This window comes from Lynx rufus, unplaced genomic scaffold (assembly GCF_022079265.1).
Source record: "Lynx rufus isolate CCGP_SWC_20201006 ecotype Redwood Valley unplaced genomic scaffold, mLynRuf1.p SCAF_16, whole genome shotgun sequence".
NCBI classification, from domain to species: domain Eukaryota; kingdom Metazoa; phylum Chordata; class Mammalia; order Carnivora; family Felidae; genus Lynx; species Lynx rufus.
This window is the reverse complement of record NW_025814830.1, coordinates 56,807,958-56,820,397: the sequence shown is the minus strand read 5'-3', so window position 1 is coordinate 56,820,397 and position 12,440 is coordinate 56,807,958. Positions and strand designations below refer to the sequence as shown.

Sequence of the window (12,440 nt, the reverse complement as noted above, 5' to 3'; positions counted from 1 at the left end):
GGCAGAAGGAGCCGTTTAAATGTGAACCAGGGGCTCCCGGCTGGCTCAGTCGGTGGAGCACGTGACTCTTGATCTCAGGGTCATGAGTTCGAGCCCCATGTTGGGTGTAGAGATGATTTAAAAATAAAATCTTCAAACGTGAAATGTTCACCCAGAGACGGTGCTCAGGGCCACCATTGGTGCCACGGGCTCCTGCTGTCCCCCACGTCACTCGGGCCTTTGAAAGCCGACAAATATCACCTGCTGGCCGGTGTCCTGGCAGCTGGTGGTCGGTGTGCGGCCACACTCCTGCCTCCCTCTCCCTGGCTGTTTCCGGGCTGCCTCCCCAGGCAGGGCTGGGTTCTGGGTTGTTCTTCTAAGAAGGTGGGTCTCCCGAGCTGGGAGCCATAGCAGGGCCAGGCACGTGAGCCTCCACAACCGTCACTCGGCAGGAGAGTGGTGACAGGCTGGCCACCCCCTAGCTCCTTTGTTAGGAGCCTCTAGCCCCACCCTTCCCTCTTTGACCCCACTGGCCAAGGATGCCGGTTCCAGGGAGCAGGTGTGGTGACGAGTCCCTGCCTCCACCCGAGGACACCTGTGGAGCTGTGCCCCCTCCGCGCAGCCGCGGGAGCCACAGGACAGCGTCCACACGTGGCCTCTCAACCCCCTCCACCCCAGGCCCAGGCCACATGGGACCACAGAGAATACACCACCGACCAAGGGACTCACGTCCAGGATAGTCTGCCCAGGGGGGAGCATCAGAGTGAACCCTAACGGGGCACGCGGGACACAGGAACCCGTGTCAGCAGACCCCACGGTGTCGGGGAGGGGACGCTCCGGCTCAAGTCCACAGCACCATCGGCCTCGCGTGAATCCCACGTGCGGCGGGGCTGTCCCGCCAGGCCCCCGGGGCTTTCGCGCCACACACACACACGCTTCAGGCCGAGAGTTGCTGGAAGTCATGGTCTCCCTCCCACCCTGATCAGCGCCAGGGCCCACCGCCCCCGGAGTGTATCTCCACCCCTGCCACACAGAGGGAGGCAGCCCCAGGCCCGGGGCGCCCCCGCGCCTTCATGGTGCACGTTCCCCAGCGCACCCCGTGGCCTAGAAAGCGTCTCTGGACCTACGACCTTCTCTGTCAGGAAGGCAGCCGGCGGGAAGGCACTCCTGGGAACTGGCACACTTCTCATCCGGGCCTCGCGGGAGCCGACGGCCCAAGCACTGCGCCCACGGCGTCCGTCGGCCGGTCTCCAGTGCGGGCCCAGACAGGATGAGCACCGCCTGCACACGGCGGGGACTTGTAGCCCTGTCACTCTTCTCACGCCTGTCCTCGGCGGCCTCCCGGAGTTCCAGAAAGTGCCGTAGCCACCACCTGGTCCCAGGGTGCCGAGCACCCTGGAGAGCTGGGCCCCCTGCCCTGACCTCGCCCAGAGAGGCGTCGTGCTGGACACAGCGGCCAGTGTGCCAGACCAGCAGAAGAAGGCGCTTCGGCCCCCAAAGACCCACCGCTGGCTCCTTCGGGCCGTGCCTGGAAGTGACTCCAGGCCCTGCAGCTGTTGGCTTCCAGAAAGCCTGATCCCGGGAGCCTGGGACCTGGGACCCGGCAGGCTCCTCCGGGCGCCCCCAGCAGGTCCGGCCCGTGGGGCGTGGTGCCTTCGGTGCAAGTCGCAGCGAAGGTTTGAGCTGCCCGCAACGTCCCTCCTGAGGGCCTCCGAGGACAGGCCACCCTCACTGGCCTCTGCCCCTGGCGGCCTGCTGACGTGTGGATGCTCGGGGGGTGGGGGGCAGGGGTCCAGACCCTCCCTGCGACAGAGGACCGCCCGCGTCCCAACAACCTGCTGGGACGAGGGGCTGGATCTAGCCTGCGGACAGACAAGAACCTCAGAGAGGAGGGGGGGGGGCAGAGCTGGGAACCCTGCTGAGGACCCCACAGACTGAGGCCCTGGGCACCCTGCTGATGCCCGATGCCTGTGTCACACGGGAACAGCTCCTGGGGCCTCACAGACACGTGTGCACACACACGCACACACACGGGCTGTGAGGACACAGCCCAGCCCGCACGTGCACCCCTGCTCGGCCCCCCACTCATTTCCATCCTTCCGCCCCAGCCCCTAGGACCCCTCCCAGCACCCAATCCTCCGGCATGCCCCAAGGCGCCAAGGACTCTACTGCGTGTCCTATAAGCTGTGTGGGAAGGGACAGCATCCCCCGTCAGTGCCCTCATCTCACAGGGGATGTGTCCACCGGACCCCAGGTTAAGAACCACCACAAGCTTTAACAATCAGGCCTCAAAACTAGTTGTGAGTCCCCCTTCGCTGGTTCCATCGGTTGGTCACCGACCCAACCAGACGTTGGGAGGTTGAGCGTTTGGTCTGAGTTTCCACCAGGCCATGAGCTTGGGTGGCTGTGAGGTTGCCCCAGGTCAGGATGTCCCAGCCACGCCCCCCCCAAAGAACGCTCCATGCACTGATGCAGGGGCTGGTGCTCCCAGGGCGAGGGGCCATCTGTCCCGAGCCCCAGCGGTGAGGTCCCGCCGCAAGCAGTGCTCCGAGACTTTTGGTCCCTGGGGCTTGGGCTTCCTGCACCTGATGGCACCGGAGGGCACGGACGCTAACCCTCCTCCAACCCCCAGGGATGGGCGTGCCAGGGGCCGCACTGTTTGGGGGGTTCTCGGTGCTTTTCCATCTAGTCCAACAAGCACCGCGGGACTCCACCGCGCACGTGCCACAGGCAGGCACTGTGCAGGAGCACGGGCTGGCTCCCACCTGGCCCCCCTCTCGGGGTGCGGTCTGACAGGGTGCGGGGCCCTCCGAACTGGGTCGTGAAACCAAATCGGCTACAATGTGAGCTCGCAATGGAGATACATACGTGGAGTCAAGCGCTACTGAATTATTCTTTGGAAGGCAAAGAGTACAGAACACACGCATACAAGGAGACTAAGTAGAATTACAAAATCTGTGGCCCTGGAGGTGCCTACCCTAATTGGAAGCTGCTGCTCAGGCAGGTGGGTGGGGCCGACAGCCTGGCTCTGGGCCAGCTGTCATCCCCAAGGTCCTAGGTGTCAAGGGAAGAGCACAGTGATTTCTTCAGGAAAGAGAGGGCTTTGGTCCTTGCAAGTCCTGCCCTGGTTGAAAGAGGGGCAGTTCCCGGAGGCCAGCGGGGAGTGCGTGGGTGGGTGGGCGGATGTGAGGCTTCACTGGGAGGTAAGGCGGCCAGGATGAGGACAGAAGGACGGGAAGCAAGAATGGGTGGGGACAGCTGCGCCCCTCTCCAGCACTGCACAGGTGTGGACACCGAGGTCCTCCTCTGTGGGTCCTCCTCGGGTCCAGCCCAGACACAACACTGTGAGTCCCAGCCAGCGAGTGTGCATGACCCCAAGGAGGGCTGACAAGTGGGTGGGGTCACTTGCTACTGCAACCCGTCCCCCAAAGCTGTTCCAAGGACCCTCGGGATCCCAGGGGCATTTCCGGGATGAGATTAGGAACACGCCAGTTTCCCTAGTGTCAGTAGCTCTCTGGGGATGAGGGAGGGCATCTTGGCTGGTGGCCACACAGTGGGTGACCCGGTGAGGAGGGACAGTGTGGGTGCAGGGCTGGCCCAGGTATCTACAAGCCTTATCTATGTCTGGAAGGGGAAAGAAGGAAGAGAAGGTATAAATAGAAAGCTTGCGAGGCCACGGAACAGGTGAATAAGCAGAACGCAGCCACGTGTCCTCTGAAATCCACACACACAACAGCACGGTGCCAGGCTGTGGCCCACAGGAGAGATGCGTGCCTTCCGTCCGCACACCACCTGCCCTCCCATGCTCTCACCCAGCAGCAGACAGGGGGGCACACGTCTCGTGTGTGACTGGCAGTGTGGGCCTGGGTCCCCATGCCCCCGCTTCCTAACTTCTCAGAGCCTCCATTTTCTCATCTGCCAAACTGTAGGGACCTAAGACACTGTGTGACACGGCCCTGTCCCCCCGCTTCTCCAGAGGTCCCCATCAACTTCACCTCGCCCAAGCCCACAGTCACATGGCACCTGGACCTCAATGGCACTGCCAGGCAGGCAGGCAGGCCGGCCAGCACACAGCCATGGAAAGGCCCCGCAGCTGTCGGGGACAGGCTTGGTGCTGCATCCACTCGCCCAGGGAATGCCCTGTCTGACCCCTGAACTCCTGAAGCGTCCACACCGAAAGGGAGCGTACACTCGGACGTGGCTCGAACGCGTCATTGCCGCACAGGAGGGACATGGCTGCCCAGGGTCACAGACTGGGCAGAGCGCACGCACTTCCCCCTCTTTGACTAAACTTCCCATGACCGCGGGTCGGAACCCCTTGCAATCCCAGAATTCCAGGCTGTGTCCTTTCTCCCCGCCAAATGAGCCTCCTGGAAGCTTGGGCCACCTCCTGGAGCCCTGTCCCGGGAGGGAAGGAGCCCTCCCCAGCCTTCTTCCCCTGGGAAAGGCCTCTCGCCCCCAGGCCGGCTGACCCCCGCCCCCGGCACCACTCTGGCCGGTCAGCTGGGTCGGCTGTGGAGTTCAGGGCTCGTGCTCACCAATCCTACCGTTGCGGGTTTGAGCAGGAGGTGGGGCGAGTGTAGCCAGCTGCGGCAAGGGCTCTGCGCGCGCCTCCACCGCCGTGTGGACTGGAGCCCGGCGCGGCTTCCACCCAGCCCTGACCTCCGCCCTTTAGTCCACGGCGAGTGGGTGCGCCAGGCCCCAGGGGTCGGTGTGACTCGCGGCGCGCGCCAGGGCAGTCCCGCGGGGAGGACACGGCGGCCACGCGCTCCCTCCCCCGCGGCCCGCGCACCTGTCCTGGGCGTGGCCCCGCAGCCCCGCCCCGCAGCCCCGCCCCGGCCGCGCCCCGCGCTGGTTGGCCCAGGCGGCGCGCTATGCTAATAAGCCAACCCTCCGGCCACCTGCCGGCTGCGCTGCCCGCGGGCGCCCGGCGGACGCGCGGGGGGACCATGCCGCGCTCCTTCCTGGTGAAAACGCACTCCAGCCACAGGGTCTCCAACTACAGGCAGCTGGAGACGCAGAGAGGTAGGGACTGCCCGGCTCCCCAGCCCCGCCCACGGCTCGGACTCCCGTCCCAGGCCGGGGGAGAGGAGTTACCTCGCCAGCCAGCGGAGCGGGGACGAGACCCCGGCTGGGTGGAGGCCTGCGAGCGCCTTGTCCACGTCGGGGGCCTCGGCCTCGCGTCGGGAAGAGCAGGCGGGGGTTCCCTCCCCACTTAAGAGAAGTTTCCCGGCCCCCAGTCAGTCTGGGGGCTCTCCCGCTATGGCCTGGCGCACGCATCCCAGCTAAGGGAACCCTGGAGCCATCTTCCTGGTGCAGGAGGTGTGGGAGGGGTCCCAGGGATGCGTGGGGAGAGAGACGGAGGGAGGCTTGGGGCTGCTGTCCAACGGCTCCTCCAGAGCATCCGGATGGAAACAGAAGAGACCCGCGGGCTGTGTGTGCCAAGGCCCAGCCCATGAGCCTTCCCCCAGGCCCCTCGGGTGCCTCCTCACCGCCCCGTCGGTCACCTTACCCCCCGTCACCCCTCACCCCAGTGGAGGTTGTTCAGGGCAGACTGGGCTGAGGGGCTGCAATCCTGCCCCCTCCCCCCAGGTGGCCCAGGGAGACGCAGGTCCAGGGCTCAGGACTGCCCATGTCCTGGAGGCACGAGAAGGTCCCGGGACAAAGGCCTCTCGAGAGTGATCAGAGCCATCACCTCACAGCCCCTGAGTTGAAGACACCCCCCCTGAGGAACTGCTGGGTAGCTCAGCGGGGGAGGGGAGAAGGGACCCGGAGGCGGCCCAGGAGTGGAGGGCACCCCGCTGATCCTTTCCGAGGCCGCTGCCTCCAGGGGGTGCCTTCTAGGACTGGGGTCCCGAACTCTGCATTTTGAAAACAATTTCACAAAATGAAATAGAACGGAAGGCATCCGAATGCAGTGCTCGGGTAAAGGAAACTTTCATTTCAGACATATACGTGATGGGAAATGGAGTTTATGTGAGCCTGGTTGTTAAAGCTTAACACCTGTTGTTTAGAGCCCAGTCACCGAGTGCACCCCCCACTTTACTCTTTGAACATGAGAGAGTGTCAGGGAGCAGCCCAGCCCTCCAGCACTCTCCGCTTCCTCCGCTCGTCTCCTCCCCCCTTCGGATGAGGGACGAGGCTCCCGCTTGTTGAGGCTACCCAGGATGTTGCCCTAGGATAGACCGAGGTGCTGGGTCTGGGGCCCCTCCCTCTCTCTTTTCAAATAAGTGCCTTTTCAGGCCTCCCCCCAGGGAGCCCCTGAAGTGGAGGGGACTTGAAAGTCTCTTCTCCCAGGAATTTGAGTTACAACAGCCCCAGAGGGTGTGTGGACGCATCTGAAGGGCCAGCAGAAGCACTCGATCAGGGCCACAGGCATAGCCGGCCCTCCCCTGCCCTCCCTCTGGGGTGGCCCCCAGCCCCCAAGCCCGGGTTTGGCTCTGGAGCCAGGGTGGTGGCTGAGTCTCAGAGACTTAAGAGCGGTGACTGTTTTTCCCAGTAGAAAGCCCCCAGTGAAGTGGGGTCCTAGGCTCTCTGGGTATCCCAAGCCTCTCTCTCCAGAACTTCCTTGGACTTTGTCTCTTAGCCTGACACTGCCCAGTCCCTCTTTCCAGGAGGACAGAAAGTTGGCATGCTGTTTTATAATTGGGGGGATTAGGTTAGGGGTGAGGTCAGGATAGAGCGGAAGGTGGGAAGTTTCCTTAAGTGTCCCCACTCCTCTATATCCTCACCAACGCTTGCAATTGGCTATTTGTAATTCTAGCCATCCTAGTGGGCACGAAGCAGTATCTCGCTGAGGCTTTAATTGGCATTTCCTTGATGGTTAACGATGGCAAGCATCTTTTCTGTGCGTGTTGGCCGTTTGTGTAGGTATATATATATATATATATGTATATATATATATATATATATATATTTTTTTTTTTTTTTAAGTAATCTCTATGCCCAACGTGCGCTTGAACTTGAAACCCTGAGATCAAGAGTCACATGATCTACAGACTGAGCCAGCCAGGCATCCCGCCATTTGTAATTTGTATATCTTGTTTGGAGAAATGTGTATTCAGATCCTTTGCCCATTTTAAAATTATATATATATACACACACACACACACACACACACACACATGTATATATATATACCGTTGAATTGCAAGAATTCTTTGTATATTCTGGATGCCATCGATTTAACAGATACATGACGTGCAAATATTTTCTCCCATTCTGTGGGTTCTTTCTTACCCAAAGCCTTGGCATGAAGGCAGAAATGGGACCAGAGATTTATTTCAACACATCTGGAGTAGGCAATGGGTTGGGGGCTGTTTGGAGATTTGGGGCTCGGGGAAAAGGCAGAGCGTAACTCCTACCTGCCAGACCGTTTACCCTGGGGCCCTGCCGCTCATCTGGTCAGGCACAGGCATGCTGGCCCACAAATCCGGGAGCCACGGCCTGGGGACAGGCTGCCCCTGGAGGCCGTGTGGCACCACCGGGGACAGCCATCCAGCCACCCGGGGGCGTTGGCACTCACATCACCATGGGCGGGGGGTGATGGGGGTGACTGGAGGCTAATCAGGTGTCTTCACATGGTGGCCCACCGCCAAATGTCTGCTCTGAATTCGCGCCTGCGGGAGGCTGGCGAGGCTTCGCTGTGAGCTGGGCCTGAGGCGGGGCGGGGGTCAGGGAGGCCTGTCCTGCCGGGCCAGTAGGGGGGCCCCGTCAGCCCATGAGAGCTATTCTGGGATCCTGTAAGACATTTCCTTTGCTTTTAAAGAGGAACTGAGGGGGCGCCTGGGTGGCTCAGTTCGTTGGGCATCTGACTCTTGATTTCGGCTCAGGGCAACTCAGGTTGCTGAGTTCGAGCCCCCCATCTGGCTCTCTGCTCTCAGCTTGGAGCGGCTTCAGATCCTCTGCCCCCCTCCCTCTGCCCCTCCCCCGCTCGCGCTGTCTCAAAAATAAACATTTAGAAAAATCATAACAACAAAGAACTGAGGCCCCTCCTCTAGACCCTGTGGTCACTTCCCGCGCTGACACTGGCCTCGCCAGCCCTTCCCCTTCGTGCAGAACTGCTGATGACCTAGAACACAGGCTTGCGGCTGCACCGAGAAGGGCAGGTCTGAGGACAGAGTGTGGGGGCTCATGTCCACTTTCACGCTCTCTCTCTCCCTCCTCCCTTCTAGAAATTAATGGCGCCTGTTCTGCCTGCGGGGGGCTGGCGGTGCCCCTCCTCCTCCCAGACAAGGCGGCCTCTTCCACCCCTGGTGACCCTCCCCTGCCGTGGGACCGCACCTCTGCCGTCTGCCCCATCTCCCTGCCCCTTCCGCGTACTGAGGAAGCTCGGGGGGCCTCCGGGCCAGACCCCCTGGAAGGCAGCCGGGCGGACCTCTGGACCGGCCGGGCCCCCAGCGAGCCCCTCAAAGACAGCCTGAACCACCTCAACCTGCCCCCGCTGCGGGTTCCGCCCACGCGGTGGCCCCCGATCGCGGGCCCGGACGGGGGCCAGGCTCCAGACAGACGCCAGGCGGCCCCGGGGGGCCTCGGGCGGCCGCACTGCCACAAGCCCTGCCACCTGCGGGCGCCCCGCTGCTTCACCTGCAGGTTCTGTGACAAGGAGTACGCCAGCCTGGGCGCCCTCAAGATGCACATCCGCACGCACACGCTGCCCTGCCTCTGCTCTGTCTGCGGCAAGGCCTTCTCCAGGCCCTGGCTGCTGCAGGGCCACATCCGGACCCACACAGGTGGGTCTGCGGGCAGGAGGGCCCCGGGCAGGGGTGAGGGCGGGACCTGGGGGTCAGGCAGGGAGGGAGGCCTTGTAAACAAGAGGAGGGACGGCCACACGGCTTCTGCTTCCCTGCGTGCTGGTTTCCAAGTCCCACAAACCAGAGGCTCAAACATCAAAAATGCCCTCCGTCCCAGCTCCTGAGGCCGGAGTCTGAAGTCCAGGTGTCGCAGGGCCGCGCTCCCTCCAGAGGCGGCAGGGCACGGTCCTTCCTGCCCCGTCCACCTCCCGGGGGCTCCAGGCGTCCGTGCGCCTCTACCCCCGTCCTCACACGGCCTCTCCTGTGTGTGTTTGTGTCCCGACCTCCCTCTGTTGTAAGGACACCAGTCCCACTGGACCGGGGCCCACGTGCTCCAGTGTGACCCCATCTTAACCTGATGACATGTAACCTTGATGACAAGACCCTATTTTCCAAGTGAGGTCACCCTCACAGGTACTGGGGATTAGGACGTGGACGGATCTTTTTTGAGAGGCACAATTCAAGCCCTACCACCTGGCAAAGCGCAGGCTGCCGGGGCCGCAGAGGGTCTGACCTCCCACGTTGCGCGCCCTTCTTGAGCTCTGGTGCAGCAGGAGCGGCACAGGGAGAAAGGCCTGGCCTTTGGTGGCAACCACGGGGGTCACACGGACGAAGGGCACAGACGAGGACTGGGTCTTGACGGGGGGCTGGGACCCCAGGGGCAAACCCATCCCTGGTGAGAGCGCACCAGAGCCGTGCGCTCAGACCTGAAGGAGGCCTGGGGGCCTCAGCACGTTGTCCGTACATCAGCCACCGCTGCCCAAAGGAGCGGAGGGGGGCTGCCTGCCCCAGGGCAGCTGGGGGTTGAACCACACCTCGCCCCGGCCCGCCAGGAGAGGGACAGGTGGGCACAGAGAGACCGAAGCCCAGGGATGAGGCTCACCGGGCTGAGGCCCACGGCTGAACACACGCCCCCGTCACTGGAGCCTCCCCAGCCCTGAGCCAGGGCTCTGTAAGTAGGACTGTTCTGAGTCACACCCGGGGGAGGCTGGAAAGAAGGGTTTTGCGGGAGCCTTTCTCCGGGCTGAAATTCCAGTCGGTTTTCCTCAGCTCCCCCCCAGGGATGTCTCTGAGCGTCCCACATCACACCGCCAGGGGCTCAGTGCTCCTGGTCTGGGGGCCCAGAGGGTGGGAGGCCCTGCAGGAGGCTGGCCGGGGGAGGGAATGTGCCTGGGCGTTGGGCAGCAGGGACGCTCTGGGCCCAGGGGGACTGCACGCTGGTGTTTCTCAGGATTCTATTGGGTGTACGACTGGAAGTCACTCCACGTGGGCGGAAGAGAACAGGTGACCTTTAAGGATCTTTTTACACTTGTTAAGGTTGTCCTGGGGGCCCAGCTCCCAACAGAAGGGCTTTGTCCAAATCCCTGCTCGCCCTGATTGGAGGTGGCCCAGAGGACACAAGGGTCTTAAGCTGTTCCGAAATGCCTGCCTCCATCGTAAGGGCCGGGGCTCGCCTTCCCGGGAGAGTCTGCAGGGGCCCAGCCGCTTTCCACCACCGGCCTTCCGTGGGCAGGGACAGCTGAGGGCTCCCAGTGCTGCTCAGGACCAGATCTGGGCAAAGGGCCCCAGGAGGGCTCTGGCAGAAACAGAAAGATCTAGCAAAGACCCATGCTAGCTCTTTCCCCTTGGAGAGGGCTTTAGATGCTGCAGTCCTGCCCAGGGGTGACATCCCACCCTGTCCCCAGGCAGCTCTGAGCCTGACCGTGGATGTGGACCTCGTGGCCCTAGGGTTTCCTTCCTCCTGGGGCAGGTGCCGCCCCCCCCCCCCCGGCACGTACCTCCTGGGGAAGGGTGAGGGAAGACCGATGCGTCAGAACTGCCGTGAGCATGTGGAGGAGGCGGAGGGGCTTATACATCGATAAGCAGGGGCGGCGGGGGGTTGGGGACCGGGGGCTCGGCCACCTCCTGGGGCGGACCAGACGGACACTCACCCGGCGCCCTCCCGCCCCCAGGTGAGAAGCCGTACACCTGCTCACACTGCGGCAGGGCCTTCGCCGACCGCTCCAATCTCCGGGCCCACCTGCAGACACACTCGGACACCAAGAAATACCAGTGCAACAGCTGCGCCAGGACCTTCTCCCGCATGTCGCTCCTGGCGCGGCACGAGGAGTCTGGCTGCCGCCGCGGCCCCTGACGGGTGCGGGCTCAGTGCCGGCGGGAGGGACAGGACCTCACCCCTCTCGGCACCCGTGATGCCCAGCGAGCCCGGCCCCACGCTCGCTCGGTGGGTTCCTCCTCTCCCCGCCGGCCACCCACTTCCGTCCAGGGCCAGAGCCGCCCGCGGGCTGTTAGGGCGACTGAGGGAAGACCGTCACGGCGACGTGAGCCACCATTCCCTGACTTGCCCTGGTTTCCGGTTCTCTTCTCCCAAGAGAAAAGGCCGCTGGGGGTGGCTGCCAGCTGGGCCAGCTCCTGCCACTCGGCCTTCGTGGGCACGGCCACCACAGGCTCACCTCCGCCTGCCTGCGCGCGCGCACGCGGCACTGGGTGTCCCGACGCAGAGCCAGGGCCCCGTCCCCAAGCACAGGGCGGTGAGGAGCCTGGCACCCCTGCCTGTCACGTCCTCTGAGACCCCGAGTCCTGCCTGGTGCCCTGGGTCTGCGGAAGAGGCCGAGCCCGGAGTAATTACCCAGATTCCTGGGTAATTTGGGCCTCTGGCCACGGAGCAAGGGAGGCAAAGTGTAGGGACGGGGAGCGGGGAGGTGGGTGGCGACACTCCAAGCAGGTGAGCAGGGCCACCTTCTTTGGGAACAAGGAGACCGGAAATGGGGACAGCCTTAGACAGGGAGGGAGAGCGGCCGTGGGGCGTAGATACGCCGGGGGTGAGACTGTGAGGGCAGAGCTGGGGAGAGTGAGGCCCAGGGAAGAGGCGAGCCGGGGGGCCGTGTGTGTCTGCGTCGGCAGGGTGCTCACAAGAGAACCCGGTCCTGGGTCTGCACAGGTCTCCACCGAGACCACCATGTCACCGGGGGACTGTGTCCACAACTGCCCGTGGCACCATCGCCCTTCTCTGCCCGCCCTCTCCCGAGGCCATAGGCGTCCACAGCGGAGGGAGTGGGTGCTGCCCGAGACACATGCCTCCTGAACTGACTCAGATGCCAACAGGAGTCCCCTCCCCAGCATCCTGCCCCCGAGTGCGGCCTCTGCCCACCCCCAGGCCCCCGGGATGTCACCTGCTGGGCTGGGCCTCGATCTTGCTAGCGTGTCTTAGCGTCTCCGGCCTGCCCCTGGAGGGCAGCCCGAGTCTAATGGGGACTGACTGAGTTCTTGATGCCCGGAGGGGACAGCCGCCCCACTTCTGGCCCAGGCTGAGGGACAAAGTTAGGCTCCTGTTCCTGGCCCTGAGTGGGGGCCACAGGGCAAGCGGCAGAGGCCGCATGTCGGCCCTGGGCCTCACAGACCCACTGAAGCGCATTCACCAGCCCGCTGCTGGGCCACGCGGCACCTGTAGATCCTGCCCGAGGCTCCTTGGGGTGAAAGGGCCTGCGTGGCTGGTTTGATAATGGCCATCGGAGGGGTCTTGGGGACATCCCAGAGGAAACCCGACCGTGATGTGGGGCTTCTCTGGACCAAGGGTGACCTCGACGAAACTGGCCACCCAGGAGGGCCGCGGCTCCGGGATACAGCAGAACAGATCAGCGGGTGCAGTGAAGACGTTCGCTGGGGAAG

General features: G+C 63.5%; 1 protein-coding gene across 1 annotated transcript; it reads left to right on the top strand.

The window, feature by feature from the left end:
- The first annotated feature begins 4,928 nt into the window (after window positions 1-4,928).
- SNAI3 (snail family transcriptional repressor 3) lies at window positions 4,929-10,905 on the top strand. The gene is made up of 3 exons (XM_047078685.1): window positions 4,929-5,004; window positions 8,154-8,711; window positions 10,724-10,905. Exons 1-3 carry the CDS (start codon window positions 4,929-4,931, stop codon window positions 10,903-10,905), a joined length of 816 nt encoding a protein of 271 aa, XP_046934641.1.
- The last annotated feature ends 1,535 nt before the right edge of the window (window positions 10,906-12,440 follow it).